General features: G+C 34.3%; 2 protein-coding genes across 3 annotated transcripts; one reads left to right on the forward strand and one right to left on the reverse strand.

Annotated features, from left to right (window-relative positions):
- Positions 1–297: 297 nt before the first annotated feature.
- On the reverse strand, positions 298–25,054 carry LOC106076465 (uncharacterized). The gene is made up of 17 exons (XM_013237312.2): positions 24,722–25,054; positions 18,673–18,801; positions 17,149–17,325; positions 16,858–17,025; positions 12,120–13,849; positions 10,432–10,747; positions 7,959–10,284; positions 7,423–7,814; positions 7,268–7,331; positions 6,980–7,179; positions 6,785–6,837; positions 6,495–6,675; positions 6,043–6,085; positions 1,803–1,939; positions 1,423–1,515; positions 1,277–1,312; positions 298–1,164 (listed from the first exon to the last, which is right to left on the reverse strand). The coding sequence occupies exons 1-17, from the start codon at positions 24,872–24,874 to the stop codon at positions 532–534; spliced, it is 6,831 nt and encodes a 2,276-aa protein (XP_013092766.2). The 5' UTR covers positions 24,875–25,054; the 3' UTR covers positions 298–531.
- On the forward strand, positions 2,227–5,835 carry LOC129927682 (uncharacterized). Of its 2 annotated transcripts, none has more exons than XM_056037794.1 (2): positions 2,227–2,882; positions 3,530–5,835. In XM_056037794.1, exons 1-2 carry the CDS (start codon positions 2,632–2,634, stop codon positions 5,634–5,636), a joined length of 2,358 nt encoding a protein of 785 aa, XP_055893769.1. In that variant the 5' UTR covers positions 2,227–2,631; the 3' UTR covers positions 5,637–5,835. The 2 variants fall into 2 exon arrangements, with proteins under 2 accessions (XP_055893769.1, XP_055893770.1); XM_056037795.1 differs by lacking the exon at positions 2,227–2,882 and adding an exon at positions 2,940–3,380.

Genomic DNA, 25,054 nt, shown 5'->3' on the forward strand with positions numbered 1-25,054 from the left:
CAGAATAGAAGAGTAAAACAATGGGCAGGGTTTGAACCCAAGATAAGGACACCTTTTATACGCTGCAATAAACCTGCAGTCCTTAAACACTTTTTAAACAAATCTAATCTTTACCAGTACCCATACTTTTGTACAGGGGAGCAGAGGTATGCTTAAATAATACACAAGTGTTTTTAAGATTATGATCATGACATCTCCCTGAATGAATTATTCTTGCAATCAAAGGTTTCACTTTTGACATTTACTGACAATGAGACTTGTAATTTCACAACACTTAAAGAAAACAAAACACATTCATTGTGTGTATAAAAGATTTTTTTTTTAATGCAACATGTTGCATTGAAGGCAGTCATATGAAAGTCATAAACAACAAAATATACACATTTATATCATTACAATAAACAGATTCCAATCACTTCACTACAACTAACAACTATCACAGTTAGTGTGATGAGTCTTTGAAACACCCAACACATGAATGTAAAGAAACATTTATGGCTGTAGCATCAAGCACTGTTGATTAGCTGAACACTACAAACCTGTGTTATCAACCCTGGTCACAGTTGGTTCTTTTTTTTGTTGACTAGATGTGGTAGCTGGTTTTAATACTGCCAACTGTGCAGGAGGGATAGGGTCTTCAGAAGACATGACCTCTTCTGAATTTGGAGCAAGTGAGATGATTGATTCGGATGAAACTGATAGGGCTGGGGTGGGTTCAGGAGTTGGTGTGCGAGATAACTCAGGAGTAGGGTTGGAATCCATTTCCCATGGAGACATGGGATCATCATGGCTAATTGGTATGACCTCACGAACAATGGTAGTACTAAGAGTGCTAAGCATATTCGGAGCCTGGGTAAGATTTTCCGTTAAAACTGACTCAGAGTCTGGTGTTTCAGACAATGCTTGTGCTTCAGACATTTCTTCTGTAACACAGGTCTCATGACCTACTGAGTCTTCTGCAGGTTCAGTTTTTATTTCTTGATCAACATCCATATTGACCTCCTTTGATTCTACAGGTTCAAGCTTTATCTCTTCAGGTTCTAATTTGACACTCACAAGTGCATCTGGTTCAGAGTTGTCTGTTACATCAAGGTCAACATTCTTCACATCAGCAAGTTGCTGATCCAAAGGATTCTTAGAAGGTGCAATAATTGGTGTTGGCGTCTGACAAATACAAAAAAAATTTACATTAAAGCAAAAACTGAGCAAGAAATAACGTGGAAATAGATATATATGCTTTTAGATATTACTATGTCTAGCTATAAAAATAAGTTACCTCTTGGGCATCTTCATAGCAAACTGGATGATAGGTCTGTTGAATAGATAGATTTGTTTTTACATAAATATTTATACAAATGATGCATATATTAATTTATTTAGAAAGAAAATATTTCTTTTAGTAGAAAATTGTATGTTTGTTACCTTGCCATCAACTTTAATAGTGTTCTTCAGTATCCACTCTTCAGTTTCTTCATTCCACATTTGGTCAAAAGGATCTCCACATGTAGCACATACCTAAAAAAAAAAAAAAAAGATTAAAAGCATTCAGCATTGAAAAGAAAAAAAAGCATAAGTGTCAAAATTCAATATTGAACAACTAATAGCTAATATAGGCTTGTTATTGAAATAAAAAAAGAAGACTATATCACACATTGCTAGAGTTGACATATAAATAGTACAAAATGATCATGTTGTATTGTACCGGTACATCTAAATGTTTTTTAAAGTTTGAAAGAAAGGGTTAAACTATTTCAAAGAAAAGAACAACATATTGGACAATAAATAAATCTTTTACAACTTACATCTTCTCCTTCAATGCCAGTAGCAACAGGATTTTTAATAACATCTTTTCCTTCCAAAGCCTGAAAGCTGATAGTGTGCCCAACAACCGATGGTTTCTCTTCATTTGGTCGCATCTGTTCAAATATTTCACTCCGTGCTGAAATGAAAAGATAAGTTTACTTCAGAATGTCTAAAAGTATTTTATTTTAGCATACTCGGTTCAGCCAACAGAAGTCTCATTTCTCAACTAAACAGTGAAACTAGTACTTTAGTCCAAGAGTTTTTAATACAGCCATGTAGGTGTTATCTCTTAGCTTGGCTTTCAATAATGGCTATGCTTAATTTTTTGTCTTCTGTGTAGCAGCATAGACTCAATTTACCACCAATGAAATCAATATATAATCACCAGTGCAATGGACCAATATATCGTGAGTATGCTCCAGGGTTCGTACGCGGTCTGGAAAGTCTGGAAAAAGTCTGGAATTTTTAAAAATGAATTTCAGTCTGAAAAAAGTCTGGAAAATCAGTACTTTTCACTCCGACTGAACAAAAATGTCTGGAAAAAGTCTGGAATTAAAAAAAAAAAAGAAAAAATATTTCTCGCAAAAAAAAAAAAAGTCTCGGTTTCGTTTTATAATGATAGCGGCTAGCCTAGAAATCCATATTTAAATGTAGTAATGCATCCGGCGGAAAGGCGCGTTCTGCGCATGACTAGATCTACTAAAACATCCGTTTATTTGAATCCGTATCATTGATGATTCCTGCATTGTCTTGTCAGTCTGGCGGTTGATAACATATATCGTGACTCTAGACACGGCCTATTTAGTTTTTTCTGTGACTTGTGTGAAAATGGGAAAATGTTATTTTTCGAATCAGTGGCTTGAAAAAATAGAATATAAACTATGGTTACAAAGTGATCCTAAAAATGTTCGCAATGCTGTCTGCCGTATTTGTAAAAAAACCTTTGATGTTTCTAATATGGGTGAACATGCTTTAAAAAGCCATGCAAAAGGTCTAAACCACAAACGAGAAGTTGATCGCATTCAGAAGGTTGAGGAAGGAAAGATACCTGTGATGGTTGACTATTTTACTACATTTAGGTGAGTATTTTTTATCAACTACTTATTGAGTTACTAGAGCTATATATTAGATCTAGATCTAGAATCTATATATTTATTTACAATTGGATTAGAATCTATGTTAGTAGATGGTAGATCTATATCTAGATAGATTCTAGATCTATGTACTAATACTAATCTTACATATTGTAACATATAGATCTAGATGTAACCTAGTTTAAGTTGTGGATCTAGATCTATATTACTTATTAGACTTGGATTAATTAAAAGTCTAGGTCACGTCTAAATCTAACATTAAAATTTATTATAGATTTATTTTATTCTAGATCTAGACCTAGTCATTTCATCTAAGACATTCTAAGAACTCAAATAGATCTCTAGAAAAGCTATAGATCTATCCTAGATCTAGTAGATATATTAGATCTTCTGATCTAGAATGTAGTTTAGTAAACTTAAAAGAGTATTATTCTATGACTGTAGTCACATTGTGATTGTAGTGAGATTATGAAAAAAAAAAGGGTAATGATTCTTATTATTTATTCATCTAAATTTTGGAACTTGAATAGATCTGGTAGTTTCTAAATTCAATAATATAACCAAGATGTGTATAAATTTACTTTTTAAAAATTTAGCTTGTATTTACTTTTTTTTTTTTTTCCTCGTTTCAGAAAATCAACATCCTCGCATGCATCTACTGAACCATCTTCTTTAGCCAACTCACCCACAACTTCATCTTCTAAAAAACCACTCCTTGCTACTGGAGATAGTGTTTTGACTGCTGAAGTGCTTCACTGTTTGAACTTGGTGGAAAAGCACCATTCTTTTAACAGTAGCAACAGTAGTTCGGATCTGTACAAAAAAATGTTTCCTGACTCAGCTATTGCTTCTGGTTTTTCCTGCTCAGAAAGGAAGGCAGCATATATGTCAACGTTTGGCATATCCCCATACTTGGCTGAATTACAACGAAAGGCTGTCCTCTCTGAAAAAGATTATGTGCTTTTGTTTGATGAGACACTAAATGGCCCACTACAATCAAAGCAGCTAGATGTTCATGTGCGTTATTGGAATGGCAGTAGTATAACAACAAGATACCACATGTCATATTTTCTAGGCCATTCAAGGGCTGATGACCTCCTAGATAAATTAAGAGAATCTAGCAGATTCTTTAATAGAGGTGGACTGCTACAGCTTTCCATGGATGGTCCAAACGTCAACTGGAAAGTTTTTGACATCTTTCAGGCAGAGCTTATGCAAGAGTCTTCTGTAAAACTTTTGAATGTGGGATCTTGTGGACTCCACATTGTCCACAACTCATTTAAAGCAGGCCATTCTGCCACATCCTGGGATATTGGATCCTGGCTGTCAGCATTACACTGGTTGTTTAAAGACAGTCCAGCTAGACGGGAAGATTTTATTAATCTTACAGGGACAAGTACATTTGCTTTGAGATTTTGTGGACACAGATGGCTGGAAAATGTTCCTACTATTCAGAGAGCTCTAGAAATATGGCCAGCAGTGAAAGTGTTCTTAAACAAAATAAAGGGTGATAAATCTAAAGAACCCACATGTAAGTCATACAAAAATCTTGTGGACTTTGCTGCTGATGCTCTGCTAGAAGCCAAGGCTCAAATTTTTTTGTCCATTGCACAAGAACTCCAGCCTTTTCTGACTAAATATCAGACGGATTCACCTATGATGCCATTCATTGCTGAAGATTTGTTCACCACAATTAAATCTTTGCTAAGAAGGATACTTCAGGCTGAAACACTGAGCAAATTAAAAAGTCCACGTGATCTTATTGCTCTTGATCTTAAAAGTAAGGACATCTTTTTGGCATATTCAAAAATTGAGATAGGAATTGCTTCGTCTAAGGTGTTGCAGAAGATTAAGGCAACAGATCTGCAAATAATGACTCTAAAAAATGAGTGCAGGCAATTTATTTCAAGTCTGGTGGCTAAATTACTAGACAAGTCACCAGTTATGATTCGTTTAGTACAGAAACTGTCCTGTCTGAATCCATCATTGATGGCATCATCTCCCCAACTAGCAGCTTCCCGATTTAGGGATTTGTTAATAATTCTGGGAGATTCAGGAAGGATTTCTTTAAATGAATGTGACCAGATTTACAACAAATTTGTCAAATGCCTGGAAGCTTTGGAAGAAAACAATTTGAAACCAAAGTTTGAATTGTTTCACCCAGCAACAGAGCGTTTGGATGATTTTTTATACAACAATTTTAAACCACTTGATACAGCTCTCTGGGGTGTTTTGAGACCCTTACTATTGTTATCTCATGGCCAGGCGACTGTTGAAAGAGGATTTTCACATAACAAAGAAGTCATGATTGAAAATATGCATGAGGAAACTTTAATTGCACAGAGAAGAATATGTGACTTTTTAAAAGTAAATGGTGGTGTGTTAGATGTAGCCATTACCAAACCTTTACTGACAGCTGCTGCCTCTGGACGTCAGAACTATAATCAATATTTGGAAAAACAAAAGACTAAAAAAGCTGAGATGGCCAAAAGTTTGAAAAGAAAAAGACATGATGATGAGCTGTCAGACTTGAAAGCAAAACGGAAAAAGCTCATGGAAGAAGAAAAATTTTTAAGGTCATCGGCTGACAAATATGCAGATGAGGCAGAAGCTAAACAAAATTTTAAGCTTTTATCAAAATCTAATGACATGCGCCACGAGGCTAAAGTCAAGTCAGCTGAACTGGTTGTTTTAGAAAGAACAATACAGTCAAAGCTCCAGGAGCTTTTAGACTGTTGAGTTTTTCATCATCTGTATATATGTATATATTAATCTCTTTATGTAAGTAAAGAAAATGTTTTTTATTTAATCATATATTATTTGTCTTTTTAAAAATTGGTACGATTTGATGAATTTTTTGAGTCTGGAAATTTTTTTTGAAAGTCTGGAAAAAGTCTGGAAAATGTCTGGAATTTAATTTTACTTAAGCTGTATGAACCATGATGCTCTAAATTCTTAATGATATTTAACAGTTAAAATAGGTTTGTTCAGTAAACTAGGCTAGTGCTACAAAATTGGAAAAGATGATATGAGACTTATACAGAGATCTACAAAGAGTAGGCAAACCATAGGGAAATGAATTTAGCCCTTGAAATCTGGATTTCATGGTCATCCCACAAAAGAGTCAAACCTGTTTGTAACTTACATTTTTCTTCTGTGTCTTCTAATTCTTCATACTGAACCCAGTCCTGGAACAAACAAACAAATATTTTAGCATATTTCCTGTAGTGCTATCAAGAAACTATTAGTACAAACAAGAAACAATACTATGGCCAACATCACTGCAAAGTTTAGATATCTAGAAAGTAGATAGAGTAAATTACTAAGTCATGTACAGAAAAGCTAAATATATAAAATCACGAGAATCATTCTTATGAAATGCTTAGTTTCATGTCTATTAATTTTTTTTTATCATCAAGTATGTAACCGTAATTAAATATAAAAAGTCTTCCAACCTTAAAAACTTGGTGTAAAAAATATTTATGTTTAAATGCTGTTTTGCACAAGTACTATACAAGGTTAAAACACTAAAATACTGGTACATGCTAAAATTTTTTTTTAAAATTGGAAAAGTAATGAAGTAGAAAGGACACTTACAGGAATCGAATAAAACCATTTCCTATTCTTTGCTACCTTGACCATTTCCTGCTCCATTTTATTTTGCCTGAAATGCCAATCCAAGTGAGCCCTGTATTTCACATCATTCATAGTGAACCTGGCAGCACAAGTATGACATTGAATACCCTCATGGAGTAGCTCGATAACACTACTGTACTGCCTGCAACAAGGTGAAATCATAATTATAACTACACAAAACCTGCTCAGATGAAAGAGTTGTTAAGTGTAATCAAAATATATCATTCATCAAACACACTAAGTGTACTTACTTTCTCAGCTTCTCTACATTAAAATCAGTCAGATTAGGTATAGTGGCCTTTTTCTAGGGAAAAATAAATTGTCAATATATAAATTATTTTTCTTTACTAGATGTTAAGAATTAACAGAACCAACTTTAAAAAAAATCATTTTTATTAACTTTAGATTGAAGAATAACCCTGAGAACAAAATTTAGGAAAAATCACCTTCTCAAGTTCTGATGTTGCAGTAGCAGCAGTAGGAGTCTTTGGCATTTCTGATGCCTCTGAAACTGTTGTAGAAGAGGTTTCAAGTTTGGGAGTATCTTTAATGAGTCCAACCTTTAACAAGTTATTGAGCAGACTGTTGATATCTATAGGTGGTTTCACTGTTGTATCCAGCGTTGTGTTAGAAACAGCCAGTGGATCTATTGAAGTCATTAAATTTGTATGTTTAGATAAAGGAAACTAATATCTATTGTAACAACAACAAACAATTTACTTTTATTTACTTACTAGGTAAGACAGGCAGCCCTGGTTGATTAGTTATCTGCACATTAGGTAACACTGGCTTGCCAAACTTTTGGAAGAAAGAAAACATTGTTTAGACAAAGACAAAAAAAACTGATACTTTCTAAATGACTAAACATTATTAATGAAGTAATAGGTACCTGATTAATTCCAAAGGTATTCCCTTGTATGCCTGTGACCAGGGCAGCACTATGATCCTCCTCTTTATGCATAAGCTGGGTTGGGATCTGTGATTGGAGAAGTTGTGGGATCTGTGACTGAAGCTGAGTTGGTAACTGGGTCTGCAGTGGTGGGATTTGGTTCTGCAGTGGTGGGGGCATCTGTTGTTGAAAGGGAGGCAACTGTGGCTGTAGCTGTGCAGGGATTTGAGGCTGAATCTGATTGGGCAAAGTCTGCTGAATTTGAGGCGTCATTTGCAGCTGTTGTGAAGGTGCTTGAGACGTCATTTGACCCAAAGCTCGAAGGCCAGCTGCAAAGTCGGGAAGTCCAGCAATACCACCAAATTGATTATTCATCATGCCAGATGCGACCTCTAAAATCATACCAAAAGAATAAGACCTAATTAGTGAAAAATTATAACAATTAGCAAAATATTCTTAAAACTGCATACAAAACATACAATAATTATTTTTTTTAAAAACTAGTTATAGAAAAATAAGTACTAGCAACCACTTACGAGTGAATAATCCTTGTGCTAACATATTAACTGGCTGTCTTGGAATATTTGTTTGATTTAGGCCGAATCCCATAAGATTTTGCCGTATCCCTAGAAGCGGATTTTGCATCTGTCCTTGCATAATTTGATTTTGTTGAGGGAGCATAGATGGTTGACCTGACTGGGCCATAATGGGCTGACTCTGTGCTACAATGTTTGTGGCCCCTGGTTGGTTAAATCTAATATCTTGTACAACTGGCCCAACTGGACGCATTATCCCTTCTGCTGTCTGAGTATTAGGGGGTACAGCTTCTATAGTTCCGTCTGATGGTCCAACTGGTGTTATTAATGTATTGGGATTACTCATAAAAGGTTCCATCTGTGCAGGCTCGGACTGAGGCATTCTGGGTTGGACATTTTGAGACATTTGCAGTTGATGAGAAGACATTAGCCTTGATTCATCAACATTTGGAGGTAGCTCATCAAGTATTTTGACACGGGGCAATGGACCTGGAATTCTTATGGAAAAATGTCTGTTGCCAAGATGAATATCTTTAGGAACGTTATCAAACTTCACTTCAAACCATTTGCCATCTATGATTATTTCATGAGCAGGTCCACCAAAGGCAATGTAAGTGGGACGAGGACCTATCCTTATCTTCTCAGCTCTGTCCACTGGTATTGTAAATGGTTGCTCATTGATAAAGACAGTTCTGGGCTCTCCATCAAACCTGATTCCATGAGGCTTTCCATTAATAATGACATAGGGAATTTTGCTATCTAACTTGAGCTCACAAGATTTGTTGTCTATTAATATCCGTCGAGGTGGTGCCTGAAAGGCTATATCATGATCAACACCTGCTATCCTTATCTTTCTTGGAGGTCCACCATAAGGTCCTTTCTCCAATCTATCTACTAGAATCATCATATCGCGTCCATCAATCTGAAAGCCTCTTCTGAAGCCATCCACCATAACATTTCTAGGTGGCGCATCCATCCTCATTTCATGCTGCTGACCATCCAACCAAATAGGCTTTGGAAGGCCATGATAGTAAAGCCTAACTGATCTACCAGCAGCTGGGACTTCTTTAATAGGCTCTCCAAGCTTGTATACTAGTTGATTGTCAATTCTGATACCTCGCTCCTTCAAATCTACAGCAACATCCATAACTTTGCCATATATGCGCAATTTGCGGGAAGTGCCCATTCTAAGCTCAAAGGGCTTACCATCAATAACAATCTCTTCAGCACCTTCATTATCTAAAAGACCTCTCATGGCTGACCATCTTGGGTCATCCATTGGATCAGATATTCTTGGGCTTTCATTTATTATGCTTGAAACTGGCATTGGATTCAGTTTGGGACCATCAGACCTTGGGCCCTGTGGTCTCATGGGCATAAAGTTAGGGTGAGGTCCTCTGATATCTTGTGCTGGATGTCTTGGTCCAAAAGGTCTTGGACCTGTAGGCTTATCATAAGGTCTTGGAACTTGTCTTTCATCAGGCATACCATAAGGTCTAGGAACCTGGAGTTCATCAGATAAACCTCTATAAGAACCTTCTTGCGGCGGTGTATTTCTTCTTCTTTCTCTTAAATCATCCTGCCTCTGACCTCTCAAAGGCATAGGTGGTTTTCTTATCTTTGATTTATCATATTCATCATAAGGTCTACTGTCTCTATAGTCTCTGTGTCGCTCATCGTCATCTACAGAAGGTCGTCTATCATCATAATCTAAACCTCTCTTATTGTAGGTCTCATCTCTTCTGGCCATTCCATCAAAATCCCTAAACCTGGTTGTCGTGTGGTCATCATACTCGTGTGGAGACCTTGAGTTATCCATGTCAAAGTCTCTGGGAGATCGCCCATCATAATCCAAGGGAGGTCCTCTGCGTCTGTTGAATTCAACACCCCGACGATCATGTCTAGCAGATGGCCTAGGTGGACGTCTTCCATCATAATCTTCATTCAAGCCAGCTTCATATCCCAAATTATAATCTCGTCTGTCTCTATACCTGGGTGAATTACCAGCTGATTCATCCGGCATATCACCAGAGAGGGGTAAAGAAGGCAGAAGTGTTTTTTTATGCAAGCTCACATCTTTGTATGACCCTCTTCTATCTGCCTCATCTGAATAACCACCTCTCTCTCTGATACCTCTCAAACGCGGATCACGCATATCTAGACTTCTTGGTTGACGATCTTCTAAGTTGTGGCGTTTTTTCTGAATGTCATAAACTTGGCCAAGTTGCCTTACGATCTCTTGGTGTTCTCCAAGAGTAATACGCCCCTCTTTAAGCTCTTGCTCAGCTTTCTGCAGAATCTGCTCTTGATTTTCAATTGACAAATCCTACATAAAAAAAAAAATTAAACCATTAATAAATGTGCAAGGCTTAAGCACCTGCATACAACAAAAATGATACTGGAAGATAAACGTTGGTCTCAAATTTTTTAAAGACTACTGGTAATAAAATGACAACTTAAATACTTGACTTACTTTAGGAATAGTCATAGTTGAATCTATCATTGCCACAGGCAATGGTCTTTGATTTGGCTGCATTTGCCTGAGGTCAACATCTTGATTTTCCATAGCTATTGATTGCATCTGAGCATCCCGCAGACGTTTTCTTTCAATATCTTGTGCAAAATCATCAGGGTGACTTTCCTTGAACTGGCTCCACCGTCGCTGGGCTGGACTTTTAAGATTAGCAGTTGGAGAAAGAAGACTATCTACTGGAAAAGGAGGTGGTGCTAACAAATTCTTGGGCGGTAGCTGGTGCCTATAGTCCACATCCTCTTCACCAAATAATTTACTTTTAAGAAAGAGCAAGTATTCACATCTTTAACAAGGCATATACAAACATGGTTAAAATGACTTAAACATTTAAGAGACCTTATTAAATGTACTGGATATTGTCCACTAAAAATGGTTCCAAAGTAGAAAACAAAAAAAAAATTCATTTACTTAGCATCATTTAACAAAGGTCTCTAGATGTCTAAATTTGATATACTGGTCAATGAGAACAGGTCAACAAAATAATGTTATATTAACCCACGAAGCGTCTTAAGAAACTTTCCCTGGCGTTCGGGGAGTTTTAGCATTTTTAATGCATGTTAGAAAATGGTCTTAAAATGCCATAAAGTGAAGGTTGATATCCATGTTTTATATATATTCTGAAAGGTAATTGGACAGCGAACACTATAGATCATATATTGAACACCTGAATTTGATCAGTTGACCTTGACCCTGACCTAATTAGTATGATTGATTTTTTTTATCAACAAAAAAGCTTGTTTGCTGACCTCTGTGAGAAACATTTTTAGAGCTATAACAAACGTTTTGATGTAATTGGATAGCCCATTTATTTTCCTTTATAAATAGATATAATTTTGTTAAAAATGGACCATTAAATTTGAAAAAAAAAATTTTTTTTAGTGACTTGGTTACCCTTTTAATACAACTAACAGTGAAGGAAAAAAAAATAGATAAAAATCGTTTTTTTTTTGTTCAGTTTAGTTAAAAGCATTTAAAGATTGAAGAAATAGAATACTTAATGCATAAAGAAGTCAATATTATCATTAATATGCTTCAATCTATCTTAAAATGTCTTAAATTTCACTAAATTTTGACTAGGTCTAGGTGCAGATCCAGTCCGGTCTCTAGTCTAGAGTCTAGATATAGACTCTAGACTTTAGATGACTACGGACAGTACGGACATAAATCATCGGCCTCTTCATGAATAGATCTAGATCTAATATATAAAATATTCTCATTATTCCTAGATCTAAATCTAATTGTAATATTAAAAAAGAACAACTAAAAGTATTTGAAACTTTATGTTTTGTAACATCTTATGGACCCGGGCTAGCATCGGACATTGCAAGAAAAATTCGCCGGTGAATAATCAGAATGTAAACACAAAAACAGATGGGGAAATGGGCTATTTTTGGATCTGACAGGAAGAAGAATGTCTAATAGATCTGAAGTTTAAAAATGGTCACTTTAAAACGTGGATTGGAATAGAAAATCAGCAGTCTAAAGTCGGCCGATTATATCGGCCGGGACGCCACAGAAACGAAATGTCGGCCGATATAATCGGCCGACGACGCTTCGTGGGTTAAACAAAAGATTTTCTTTGTATAAAATATCATTATATATATATATATATATATATATATATTTACCTGATATCTTCTTGGTTATCCTCACTTTTAGATCCAGTCTTTTTTGTTGGATCTAGTTTGGGTATTTTGTACGGACGAACTTCAATTTTTATTTCTTCTGATTCTGAATTCAACCGCTTTAAACTACCAGAGGAATTGGTCACATTTGTATCATTTGAGGAGTCAGGCTTGTCTTCTTTGACTTTATCTTCAAATTTATCTTTTCTTTTTTCTGAAGCTATTGGCTGAATGCGCATGTCAACATCCTGATTAAGGTCAAGCTCCTTCTGGTCTTCCACACTTTCTTCCTCTATATCCATATTTTGTTCACTAACATCTGCATCCATCACAATGGGACTAGTTTCTCTCTTTTCTTCCACATCACCTGTGACCTTCTCGAGCAATGCAGCATGATCATTTTTGTCTGAACTGAAAACTTCAGCATTAGTTTTTTCACTTTCATCTACAGGTGCTTTCTCAGAAGAAACATTTTTTATCAATGCTTTATCCTCACTTTCCAAAGTTTTAGGAGAGCTGGAAAGAGTATCTCTGCTAGGGTCTAGGGGAGAACGATCTCTACTGCTGGAGCCAGATTGTGAGTTTCTGAGCATTCTACCAAATTGATCAGTTTCCCCATCTGCAGTATGAATTACTGGAACAAACCCTCTTTTGTCTCTTTGCCTGACTCTGCTAGGCCGTTCAATTCTAGCACCCCTTCGAAAATCTGGAGATCTTCTTCCAAAATTTCTTCTTGGGCTGTGTCTATTCGGCTCAAGGTCAAGCCTTCTATCTTTCTTATCTCTGATACGGTCTGATTCTTTGCTATCTCTTTTATCTTTGTCTCTCCTGTCCCTCTCTATACTATCCTTTCTTTCTTTACTGTCACGTCTTTCTCTACTCTCTCTTCTTTCCTTACTTTCTCTTCTTTCTTTGCTTTCCCTACTTTCTTTACTATCTCTTCTCTCTGAGCTCATCTTCTCTTTGTCCTTGTCTCGTTTTTCTTTGTCGTCCTTATTATCTAACTTTCCTTTCAACTCTTTTTGATTCTTTTCGCTTGAGTTACCATCTATTTTTTCCCTACTTCTTGAAGAACTGATCTTTTTCAATTCATTACTTGGCTCTTTCAAATCAACTTTAGATTTACTTTTTGATTGGGATTCACTGATTGAACTTGAGCTGGATGCACTACTTTTTTTCTCTACAGGGCTAACATTTTTCTTATTTCTTGAAGTAGTAGCAATGGTGTCATCAAATTTTGTTCTTTCTTTCGGAAGATCAGCTTTTGGTTTTGATTCAACCATTTTTTTCTGCTGCGTCACTTCCACTTGCTTGGGTGCTGCAGAAGCTTGTGGTGACTTTTTACTCTCTGCAGCTACCTTAGCTGCTGCAACAGTAAAGGAGGAGATTAGAGTTGCTAGGTCCATGCGAGGAGATGTGGAACTACTTTCAGTTAAGCTACTAGAAGTGCTTCTCGTACTTAAAGATGAGTCACTAGTTTTATCTGCAGTTTTGCCGGCTAACGCCATTTCTGGTTTAGTTAAGGGTTTTTCAATAATTAAACGCTCTTGTTCTTCTCTTTCCATCTGCCGTTTCAAACGTGGATCACGATTAACTGGAGGTCCTCTATTCAACCGAGGATCTCTATTAGAATTCTGTGTAGATGAGCCTATTACAGGAGGGAGTTTTATACCAGCTGGAGGCTCTCTGTCAATCGATTTGTTATTTCTTTTAAGAATAGCTTGTTCTTCAATCTGAAAGAAGGCATAAAAGTATATATAAATATTATATGAAGTGTATGATAAAAGCAACTAAAAGTATAATATAGTTTTTTCAAAGTTATTAGGAATGTAAGAAATTCTCAACTGAACTAAATATTATTTTCAGCACTTTATTTACAGACATCGAAACTGTTAACCATTTCACCACTAAGCAGTTGTAAGAAACTATCTACCCCATCCCTAAGAGAAGGGATATAACTCTGTATCAGCTAATTTAAAAAATCGATTTTTTGACTAAATTCACAGAAAAAAACTAATAAAACTTAACAAAAACCTTCTTTTTATAATAGAAAAAATAGACCTAGGGTTAAGCATCATGTTTGAAGGCCTACAGAGCTCAAAAACATTAAAATATCAAGTCATATTTAGTTGACTTCCAATCTCCCGTTTCACTAGATCTAACATATTCAATACTGGATCTAGCATCAATTTTTTATTTATTTTCACTACTATCGGTCTTAAATGGTTCTAAAACACTTACCCCAATCATTATATCCTTATTCTACAGGTTAAACCTTAATATTCCCATTAAAATCTTATTCTATTAAAGCCTAAACATAAGCCTAAATATGTTCCATTTTGAAGGCTAGCAAAAAAAACGTAATTTTCAAAAAATCGTAAAAATCCAATCTAACATGCTGCAGAGTCAAAATAAGCACCTAAAAATAGCATCACTATCGCTCTTCTAGGTCAGAGTTAGTAAAGGTATAAATAGTTTTAAAAACTAGCAGTGCGTGCGTAAACGGAACAACCCAAAAATCGGCGATTGCCGGCGACTCCAGTTGTCAACCAGTAGAGGCGACTCCCGGCGACTCTAGTTGTCAAAGGGTTAATGGGTATCAAGATCAATGTAAATTATCATGGCCTGAATTACTAAGTGAAGGGAAAATATTATGGTGCCTTACATGAGGAAACTGAATGGAGGACTCGCACCAACCAATAAATATACCAGCTATATGAAGACCCCTCACAGTGACGGGGATAAAAAGGAACAGATTACATAGGGCAGGTCACCTCGAAACAATGTTAAGAAAAACAGAGGAGTAAAGATTGTTCACTAGCAAAAACCAAAGGGCAGATGCCCCAAAGACAGTCCATGAGCACAGTGGCTTGATAATGTAGAAGGAAGATCTACAATAGCAAAAAATCCAGGCGATTGAGATGTAAAGCGCAGGATAGATAAGAATGGAAAGATGTGCTACAGCAGGCCTGAGCCCTCCATAGGCTGTAGTACTACTGGAATGGATATATGAATAACTAAGTCATGAAATTCTTATATTATCCATAGGTCTGCTTTAAGTTATGGAGTTAACTTGTGCATTGTTATGGCTCTTCCGCGGTGTTGAATGTAATCAATGCAATGATCATAAGGTAACCTTCAACCAAATCAGGAACACCGGCGAAATGCCAAACAATCAATAAATAGTAGTCGACGCTAGTATCAAACAATCATTAATAAAGAAAAAGGATATAAACTGCTTTGGATAAAAGGACAAGAAATGCTACCTTATCCGAAATCCATATGGCACATACTTTTTTATGTAGGAACTTCAAAGCTCAAAAGCAAAGTGTTGTATGCAAGAAATCTAGACCACTGAAATAACTGGATGCATACTTGAAATAAAAGGAGCTAGATATAATTTCTAATACCCATTTTACTTGATAATGGTGTACCTCAGTTTCTTTACACATTGTGTTCACTCAAGATACAAAGTATTTTTACAAGAGTCGCACTTAACTCTTAATATGTGGCTATCACTTTGGCACAATTTGTTTTTATGTGAAGATAAGTTATTTGGCCATAATCGCCAAACAAATGTAGCATTTATGCAACAAAGATTTTCATGTAAATCCTGAACAGTCTTTATCTGTTCAAATACTGTCTTCAAAGCAGCCACATTGTGGTGTGTTTGGCTTACCGGTATCCATCACAAAGGATGTCTTCAGATGAGACAATATCACATTTAAATCAAATGACCTACTTGCCGATTGTCACGTCCCTAGTGACACCTCATTGTTCACAAAATGAGGACAGTGTACCTATCTCAAATTAGGTCACGCGTCACCACGCCTGCTTAGATGCCAGAAAGACGCCAATTAAAACTTAAAACTAAAAGTTCAGAAGTTTGAGCTTTGAGCAGGACTACAGCAGGGAGACAATTAATGTAGGTTAAATTCAAAACAATTAAAAGGAAAATAAATGTAAACTGGTCAAGGATGGGTATTGAGATGTCATGGTTCTTGATTCTAAGGAAGATATAAAAAGAGTAGTAGTAGCTTGGGACGGCAGAGGGAGAGCTAGAAAGTTAGACCTAGAAGTCACTAGTTTTAAAATAAATAGTTACTCATTTTATTGATCATTATTACCGTGTCCTGTATCTGCTTTATATTTCGTTTGTACATACATTTACTATTTCAATTTTGAGTTTAAAATAATTAAAACTCCAGAAAAGCATCTCAGCACTTTGTTACTTCAATTATTAAAGTGTTTGAACTATAATCAAGGCTCCTCCGAACTCATCAAGATCTTCTCAAGTCAAACAAACATAATAAACATGTGACACTGATTATATGTCAAGGGTTGGAGCATTATTTTAACTTTTTCAAGGTACTGAACTGGCATCTAACTAACAGAAAGAAAAAAAAAAGACTATAAATTAAATTATAGTCTTTTATATAGCGCTACTTTCATGCTTATAGCATGCTCAGAGCACTATGATCCAATCTTGTTTGTGGACCAGGAGGGTGTATCTGGGAGGTTTTCCGTGCTGCCTTTAGATGCTCAGTAAACACAACTCTGCTCAAATCAGGTGTCAAACCTCAAACCCCTTCCATAGGTAGCCAAGCCAAGACCAAGTGTAGCCTCTCGACCACACTTCCCATATAACCTCAAGTGGATGGATGTAGTAAACAAATCAAACATTTTTTTAAATAAATCTGATACATATGGTTCGAAATAAGGCTTAATTAATTTCTTTAACCTGTTTTCTCTGTGCCTCCAATTTAGCCTTGGCCTCTGCAAGTTCAACTTTCAAACGCAAAGCTTCAAGTTCTCTTTCTTTAGCAATCAATTCATCATAAGTATCCTCTGCAGACGATTCAGTTTGCAATGGGCTGAACTGTGGGCTTCTTTCAATCTCTTTGTTTTGCTACACAGTAACGAGTTTAAAAAATATTTTACACTATAAACATTTTAAATTGTTTTTAAATTTTTTAGAACCAGGTAGCTCTTGAATAATTACACTTTGTTATAATTACAATTTCAGGCCTACCTTTAAAAATTTTGGGTTAACATGAATCACTCCAGTTTCAGGAGGCTTTGCTGTTATGGGCCAGGCCGGATCAATGAGCTGTACTTTTCTATCCAAGATGTAAAGTTGCTTGTTGGGTATTATATCTACCCAAGTCTGCCGCAATTTGTAAAGAGATGTTCGAGTCTTCTCATCAACCTAAGTGATGTTATGAAGTGTCAGATGTCATTTAAGGCTTATGCAAATTCAACAGGATGTAGACCTTTGTCACAAACGCAAGTTTACATGGGAAAATAAATTTTGGCACTTTTTGCAATTTCCATTTTAAAAAATTGGTATGGTTAAGATGAATATCTGGTACTTTTACTTGCAGTGGTGGTGAAAATGCTTGATGGAAGATAAGGGGATTCTAATAAATTCCTTTTCTGGTATCCTTCAGTATGTTTGCTTATCAATGTAAAATTTTTTTAACAACATTTGGTTTTCTAACAATCCATTTTACCATAATTGAAAATATTTTGATAACAGATTTCTATTAAGGTTTTTAATATAAAACATGTTACCGTTGAGAATTATAAGATGCTGTAACAATTTTTCAAATATCTGAGATGTATTGATTAGTGAAATGTATTCCTGAATACTAATTTCATATAAATAAACGTTCCATAAAAGTTGTTGAGCATTTTATAACAGTAGTACTTAAACATACTGCCATACTATTTTCATGCCTACATTCTATAAGTATTTAAGTGATGTGTACTTATTAATTAGATTAATTATTTTAGATAATGTCAAGTGATGCATTAATCTTTCCATTTGAAAGATGACTGTTCGTAGTGTTAATGATAATTCAAGTATTTTTAAAACTATTTCTCAACACTAGTAATTTTTATTGGGTTTTTTTTTTCCAGATTTCCTCCAGATGATTACCAAGCTTTTTCCTGTATTCTGTGTACTGCCTATGATAGCAGAAATATTTTCTGTACTGCTTAAAATGGCAGAAATATTTTCTGTACATTGGTGTCACAAAAATCAGATTGATTTAATTCTATCAGGTACGTTAGGTGCTTTACACTTGACAATCTCATCTTATAGTTTACAGACGTTACTCCAAAAGAAGATAATTACGTCCTAGGCATTCCATATGCCAGTCTAGCCATGCATGTTATTCTAGATTGTAATTGTTTCCTTCAACTGATGGGAGTGTACAAAGGTTTTTATGAGTATTTTAAAAAGTTATTTATGTACCTATATTCAATCTCAATTTTACCAATTTCAAGGGTCATATTTTATTATTTTGTCATATCATGTGATATTTATTTTACAGAGCAAATTAAATTTCAATTTTTAAATTCGTACGAAATTCGTGGTTAAGATTAGCAGTAAGACTAAATGCCAAATACATTACGACAACTCTTAAACACACCAAATGTCTATATAACATCTCTTAAAAACACATCGTACTCATGAAAGTATATTTAAGTCTTTATTGCAAACCAAACTGCTTTGCAAACACTTATTAATGTCCTAAATACAAAAAGCTACCTCTTCAAAAACTCCACAAAATATCTGTACAATGCATTGGGAAAACAGCTGTGGATATTCTGTCGTAGAAAGATTCTTTATAATAGAGTCGATCAAATACATGATAGGAAGCTTTCTTGACACTGAAACCTGTCAGAATTATAATAAATTGGTAATGCATAGATGAAAAGAAAAAACAATAGGCTGACAACCTGTGTCATCTTGAGACTTGCAAATCTGTATAGAACTGCCACAAGCGCTATTCCATACAAATGAATAAATAAATATTAGCCTGAAATAAAAAAAAAGGAGCTGTTAAGAGTGAGAATCATTTTTGTGATGTTTTGTCTTACCTTTATTTCCTTACCTTTTCACCTCTCTTGGAGTAAAGGGCAGCATTAACACATTACCTGACCATACAGAGTAGGCTTTTTTTTTAGTTCAATAATGCTATGACTGCTTGAGCAAGTAATTTTTTTTTACTTCCGGATAAGTTTCAATTGACAATGTTGTGCAGATGTTAGCCACTTGAAAGCCATTGAGTCCAGATATGAAGTCTTTTAAATAAACCCTCTTAGTTTTCAGTGGGTATTGCTCAAGATATAGGCACCAATATGGTTGAATAGTTTAATCTCTTTTAGCATTAAGCATGTGTACAGAGATTGGCAAATATTTAACATTTTCAAAATGAAATGATGTTACTGTAGTTCTCTTTTTATTTTTAAATTCCTTATTCCAAAGATTATGTTAATCATTATGATAAACAGACTTGTACCTTTTAAAGGCTGCCTACTGATTACATTTTAAAATTAAGATGTATTTTTTTGTGTTTTGTGTCATGTTCAATGTGCTGTAGCTGAGAACATACATGTTGTGTGAACTATTTAATACTAAATGCGATAATGCCACAGACTGTGTATACATATATTTGAAGCATATCTCTTCATGTGAACCAATTAAAGAATGTAATATGACATTGTGTGGACAAATATTTGAAGCTTTTCTCTTCAAGGATTCTTCCTTTCGCCAAGGTCAAAAGGTTCATTGCATTCTGATGAGGAAGGACAAACAGTTTTTGGCTAAATAATTAAATGAGCTTTTTAAGAAGAATATTTCAAAAACTGTTTACACAGCATGTTTGTAATTTTGTAATTGGCAGCCTTTGAATGAAGAAGACTCCAATATCAGTGTTTTAAAGTGTAGATGCTTACAATATACAACATAAGACTGCACACAAACACACAAACAATATATAAATTACATTAATGACTAAAAAAAACACATTAGTCAAAAATATTTATTTTTACTAGCACATCAGAATCAACAATTCAGCTGAAACAAATAAAATAACGACAAAAAAAAATATGTTATAATAATTATTTACATACAACAGCAATCGGATATAGGCTATCTCTCAATATTAAGTTAGTTTCGCTTAACGCAATCACGGTTTGAAAAGTAGACAATTCAACATTTAATACTACTAAACAACGTAATTCAGTTCTTAAGTCGTAAGTAAACACTAATGACGCAAATGCAGGCTTGCCCCTTTTTATAAATTTCAAAATGCTTTACAATAATGAAATTTTCAGAAAACTGCAATCTAAAAATGAAAACTTCAGACTTCATACATTAATGACAGAAAAAGTGTAATATGTAGGTCAGAATTGCAGTAAAAAGGAAAAAAAAATTATATTCTTTATAAAGTGAAAAAACAGGAAAACAATTAAATGTTGTATTCTTAAAAAGAATGAATGTCATAAACTGTATGTGTCTGAATATTAATTCTTTATGTAACAGGGTGAATAACTGAAAATAAGTAGTTTAGATAACTGACTTTGCCCACTTTGGTGAAATTATTTTACCATACTTAACAGCAATGTTAGGTGAAATAATAGTTAAAGACCTGAGTGTTTAGAATGTTAAAATATTTTTTTCTCTATAATTCTACCAATAACATTGTTTACAGGATACAGCCAGAGAAGAAAAGTATACTTAAAAAAACGAATTAATTCAAATGATACTGTCATTACACAATATAGATATACTAGACGTTTGTTTTTTCTTTAACAAAAACTTGAAAGTGATGTGGAATTACATTAAGTCTTTTATATTGTGAGGAATATGAAGCTTTTTTTTATATTTACTGTGCATAAAGCTAATAAGGAAATATTTTCTGATGATGACACATGCAGAAGTTAAGCACAATTACTTAGATGACTGGTTCAGTTTTAAACAAGTTAGCTATCCATATTATTTGGCACATATTGCAAACAAATCTTTTAGAAGTCTGCTCTAAATGAAAACTCAGAAATATCTAATATGACCTCACAGAAATATACATTGCTAATAGTTAATAGATTATTTCTTACTCTTTTTTTTCTAAAGGACGCCTCATACATAAATATTCCATCCAAGTTGATGGAAGCTGACCTTTAATTTTACCAGCAGTTTCATTTGTGTGACAATCTTGTCTAATTAACCATTTTGTTAAATTCACTAGCATCTAATAAAGGATCTTTCAGATAGTCTTTGGAAAATCCATTTACAACATGTGAACTTCTAATTTATTACAATTTAAAAATAAAAGGGTTAATGAGATTTAAATATGTACTGCAATATAACTGCAGTTATAAACTGTAAATAATTTACTTTTTGACAAAAAAAATCATGTATTAACTTGAAAAAAAATTCACCAAATTAGTAAAAATTAATTAAGGCAAGGAAAATATTTTTTTTTAATAAAGATTTTAATCCATATTCCAAAAATTAATTGACAAGAGATCCTAGCTCTGGCCAGCTTGCCCTTACTTTGCATTCCCACAGCAGTTATAAGAAAACTATTTGGCAGGAAAGTCTCCTGATACACTAATGTAAGCCATAATGTAGTTATGACATTAAGTGTGTAAGTTAACTTTAAACCACAGATATAGGTAAACTTTACAACACCATACATGGGCCCAGAGAGCTTTACTTTTATTAGGTATCTAAACTAAGAACTTAAGATAAAAAGCTCATCTTTTAAAATCTTAATTTAAAAAGGTTTTTTTTAATAGTCTTTTGTAATTACCTTAAACGGAGCAAATATTTTCTAAAATTAAAAAATCGTCATTGTTATTTGGTGACCAGTCATTTCATCCCCAATAAAATATTTTATATATAAATATGATTATGTAGAATGCTTTTTGACATTTTATGACTTGTTACTAATACGTTTATAGTGTTTCCTCTTCCACTTTGTTTTCTTAATGAGAAATCTTATATTATATTGTAAATCTGGGTGTGTACTTAGCTATAGCGCTTCTATTGGATGTGGGGGGTTATATCATAATATTATCCGGATCGAAGGCCAAGGTTTGGTGGAAGTAGTAAAAAATCATTTGAGAGATAGAAGTGCGATTAGAATAATTATGATCATGCCGCTGATAACTTATGATCAAAGGCTAAGGTGTGGTGCAAGTAGTGGAAATCTTTTGAGAGATAGAAGTGCGATTAGAATAATTATGATCATGCCGCTGATAACTTATGATCAAAGGCTAAGGTGTGGTGCAAGTAGTGGAAATCTTTTGAGAGATAGAAGTGCGATTAGAATAATTATGATCATGCCGCTGATAACTTATGATCAAAGGCTAAGGTGTGGTGCAAGTAGTGGAAATCTTTTGAGAGATAGAAGTGCGATTAGAATAATTATGATCATGCCGCTGATAACTTATGATCAAAGGCTAAGGTGTGGTGCAAGTAGTGGAAATCTTTTGAGAGATAGAAGTGCGCTTAGAATAATTATGATCATGCCGCTGATAACTTATGATCAAAGGCTAAGGTGTGGTGCAAGTAGTGGAAATCTTTTGAGAGATAGAAGTGCGATTAGAATAATTATGATCATGCCGCTGATAACTTATGATCAAAGGCTAAGGTGTGGTGCAAGTAGTGGAAATCTTTTGAGAGATAGAAGTGCGATTAGAATAATTATGATCATGCCGCTGATAACTTATGATCAAAGGCTAAGGTGTGGTGCAAGTAGTGGAAATCTTTTGAGAGATAGAAGTGCGATTAGAATAGTTATGACTGTGCCACTGATAACTTATCATCAAAGGCCAAGGTGTGGTGAAAGTACGACCATGTTTCACTTTATTTTATTTTTCAATCGCTCTTTCTTGAAAATGGGCGCGTCATTTTTAGCATTGAAATAAGGTTCTATTTTTTTCTAATAAAGGCGGGAGTTCACCCATCCTCGTGATATCATGTCGCCTGTATACGTTTTGCTTCAATTCCCTTTAAACATTAACGTGCTACAATTTTTTCATTTAATTAAAAAATGAATACATTAAATATTGCTCATTTCATGATTTTTAAAATTACACTTTGTTAGATAAAAATGATCAGATGATGAAAATATCAGGGGATGAAGTGACCGGGGATGAAATGACTGGGAACCTGTTATTTACAAGAACATAAATCTTCTATGTCCATTCCCACAGAAAATTATGTGATGTCTTAAGCAAATGATTACCCCAGGAACAAGAGGATAAATCGCCTATTATTAAATCTGATTAAATAAAAATTTCAGTTTTCTTTTAAACACAAATGCACATTCGAAATACTCATTAACCCAATAACTCCTATTTCTGGTAGGAAAAAACCCTTCCCAGGTCATAAGCAAAGAAAATATTTATTTTGAAAAAATAATCAAATTTAAAATCTAACACAAATAAACAAACAACTTTAATAGAATGCTGTCTAGTTTTAAAAAATATATACTTTTAATACCATTAGAATATAAATAAGCTTCAAAAATACCTATTTTCCCATGTGGGGGCTTATACACTGGGGCTATGGGCCTGTTCGTTTGAAAAATTATTTAAGATATAAAAATCTGATTTTTATTAAAAACAGAATCGGTAATATCTACAATGATTTATCACGCTTGCAACGAGGCTAGAAGAAATCTTCTTTTAAAAAGTTTAAAGCAAGTATATTGAATGGGGGGTTTTAGAAACGTTCTACAACGGTTTAGGACAAAAACAGGAAAATGTTTCCAACTGCTGAAGGAGTTAATGGGTTAACACAGGCATGGACTTTATTGGAAAAACAGGAGTGCAGAATTTCATGTTAGGTTCTAGCTGTGACCTGATTATATGCAGCCACATTATAAAACATAGCCTATTATCACTAATTTTAGGATTGCAGTTTTCTAAAGTTCCAATATTTCAAAACATCTATTTTTTTTTATTAATGGTATAATCCAAAAGCAAATGTACATATTAAACGTGTGTATAATTTCTATTTTTAAATTACCTAGATCTATACGATGACATACACTACAACCTGTGATATGTCTGTAATCTAATGTCTAATGTAATTGTCAGTTATTTGCTAACCAATTGATACATAGACAAATCACTTGATCTATCAAGTTTTAAGGTCAGCAATATATTTTCAAAAATAAGTTCAATAAGAACTGTAATAACGTTTGAGGATATAAAAATGTATCCAGATTAAAAATTGATAGTATACATCTAGTGACTTTAGTCACATATATAGTCAATAAAGAAATATAGACCTAGATCTAAACTATGCGCAAATATTTAGTTGTCCCCAGAATATATACTGACAATATGGTCTCATCTAACAAAATTTATCAATCTAGATAAGTAATCTAGACTAGATTCTAGATCAATACTACATTTTAGATATCTAAAATCTAAATGCTTTTCCCACACTTGGTCACTTGTTTTTTAAATCTCTAGATCTAGATACTGATTTAAGTAATTTGCATTCTAGAAATAATATAAACTCTAGAATCTAGATCTAGTTAAAAATAAGCAAACAATGAAACATATGTTAGTCTAGATCTGTAAAAGGGTAAATCAAGTAAATGGCGTAAACAATCATTAATTATAAATAATTAAAATGTCTAATCTAGACACTAACACTAGACTTAAAACTAGATTGGAATTTAATCTAGACTTGGTTGCATAAAATAATTTTTTTTAAAGTCTAGGATAATTAAGTGTAACGCGCGAAGTCTAATAAACAATGCTTAACAAATATACAACAAACAAATCTGAACCTTCTTGATTTGCTCTTCGATGACCCTGATGATTTCACTTGCATACTGTAAATGGTCTTCCGCCAACATCGTCAACATGCTTATCTGTGGTTTACTATTTATCACCAACTCATCCAGAGAAGATTTGTAGCTTTCAGCCACTTCTTCCGCCATTGTAAAACTAATAAGTTTGTTACAGACTATATATTAAAATTCAGCAAACTCCAATGTTCATATAACACAACACTTTTGAAATATTCATTTCATCTCCGTCGACACTGGATAGACTTTACCATGTTGTTACGAAGACAGGAATTGTGGGATTGACGGCCTCCCTTAAAGCGTTTGTATACG

This window comes from Biomphalaria glabrata, chromosome 8 (genome assembly GCF_947242115.1).
Source record: "Biomphalaria glabrata chromosome 8, xgBioGlab47.1, whole genome shotgun sequence".
Classification (NCBI taxonomy): domain Eukaryota; kingdom Metazoa; phylum Mollusca; class Gastropoda; family Planorbidae; genus Biomphalaria; species Biomphalaria glabrata.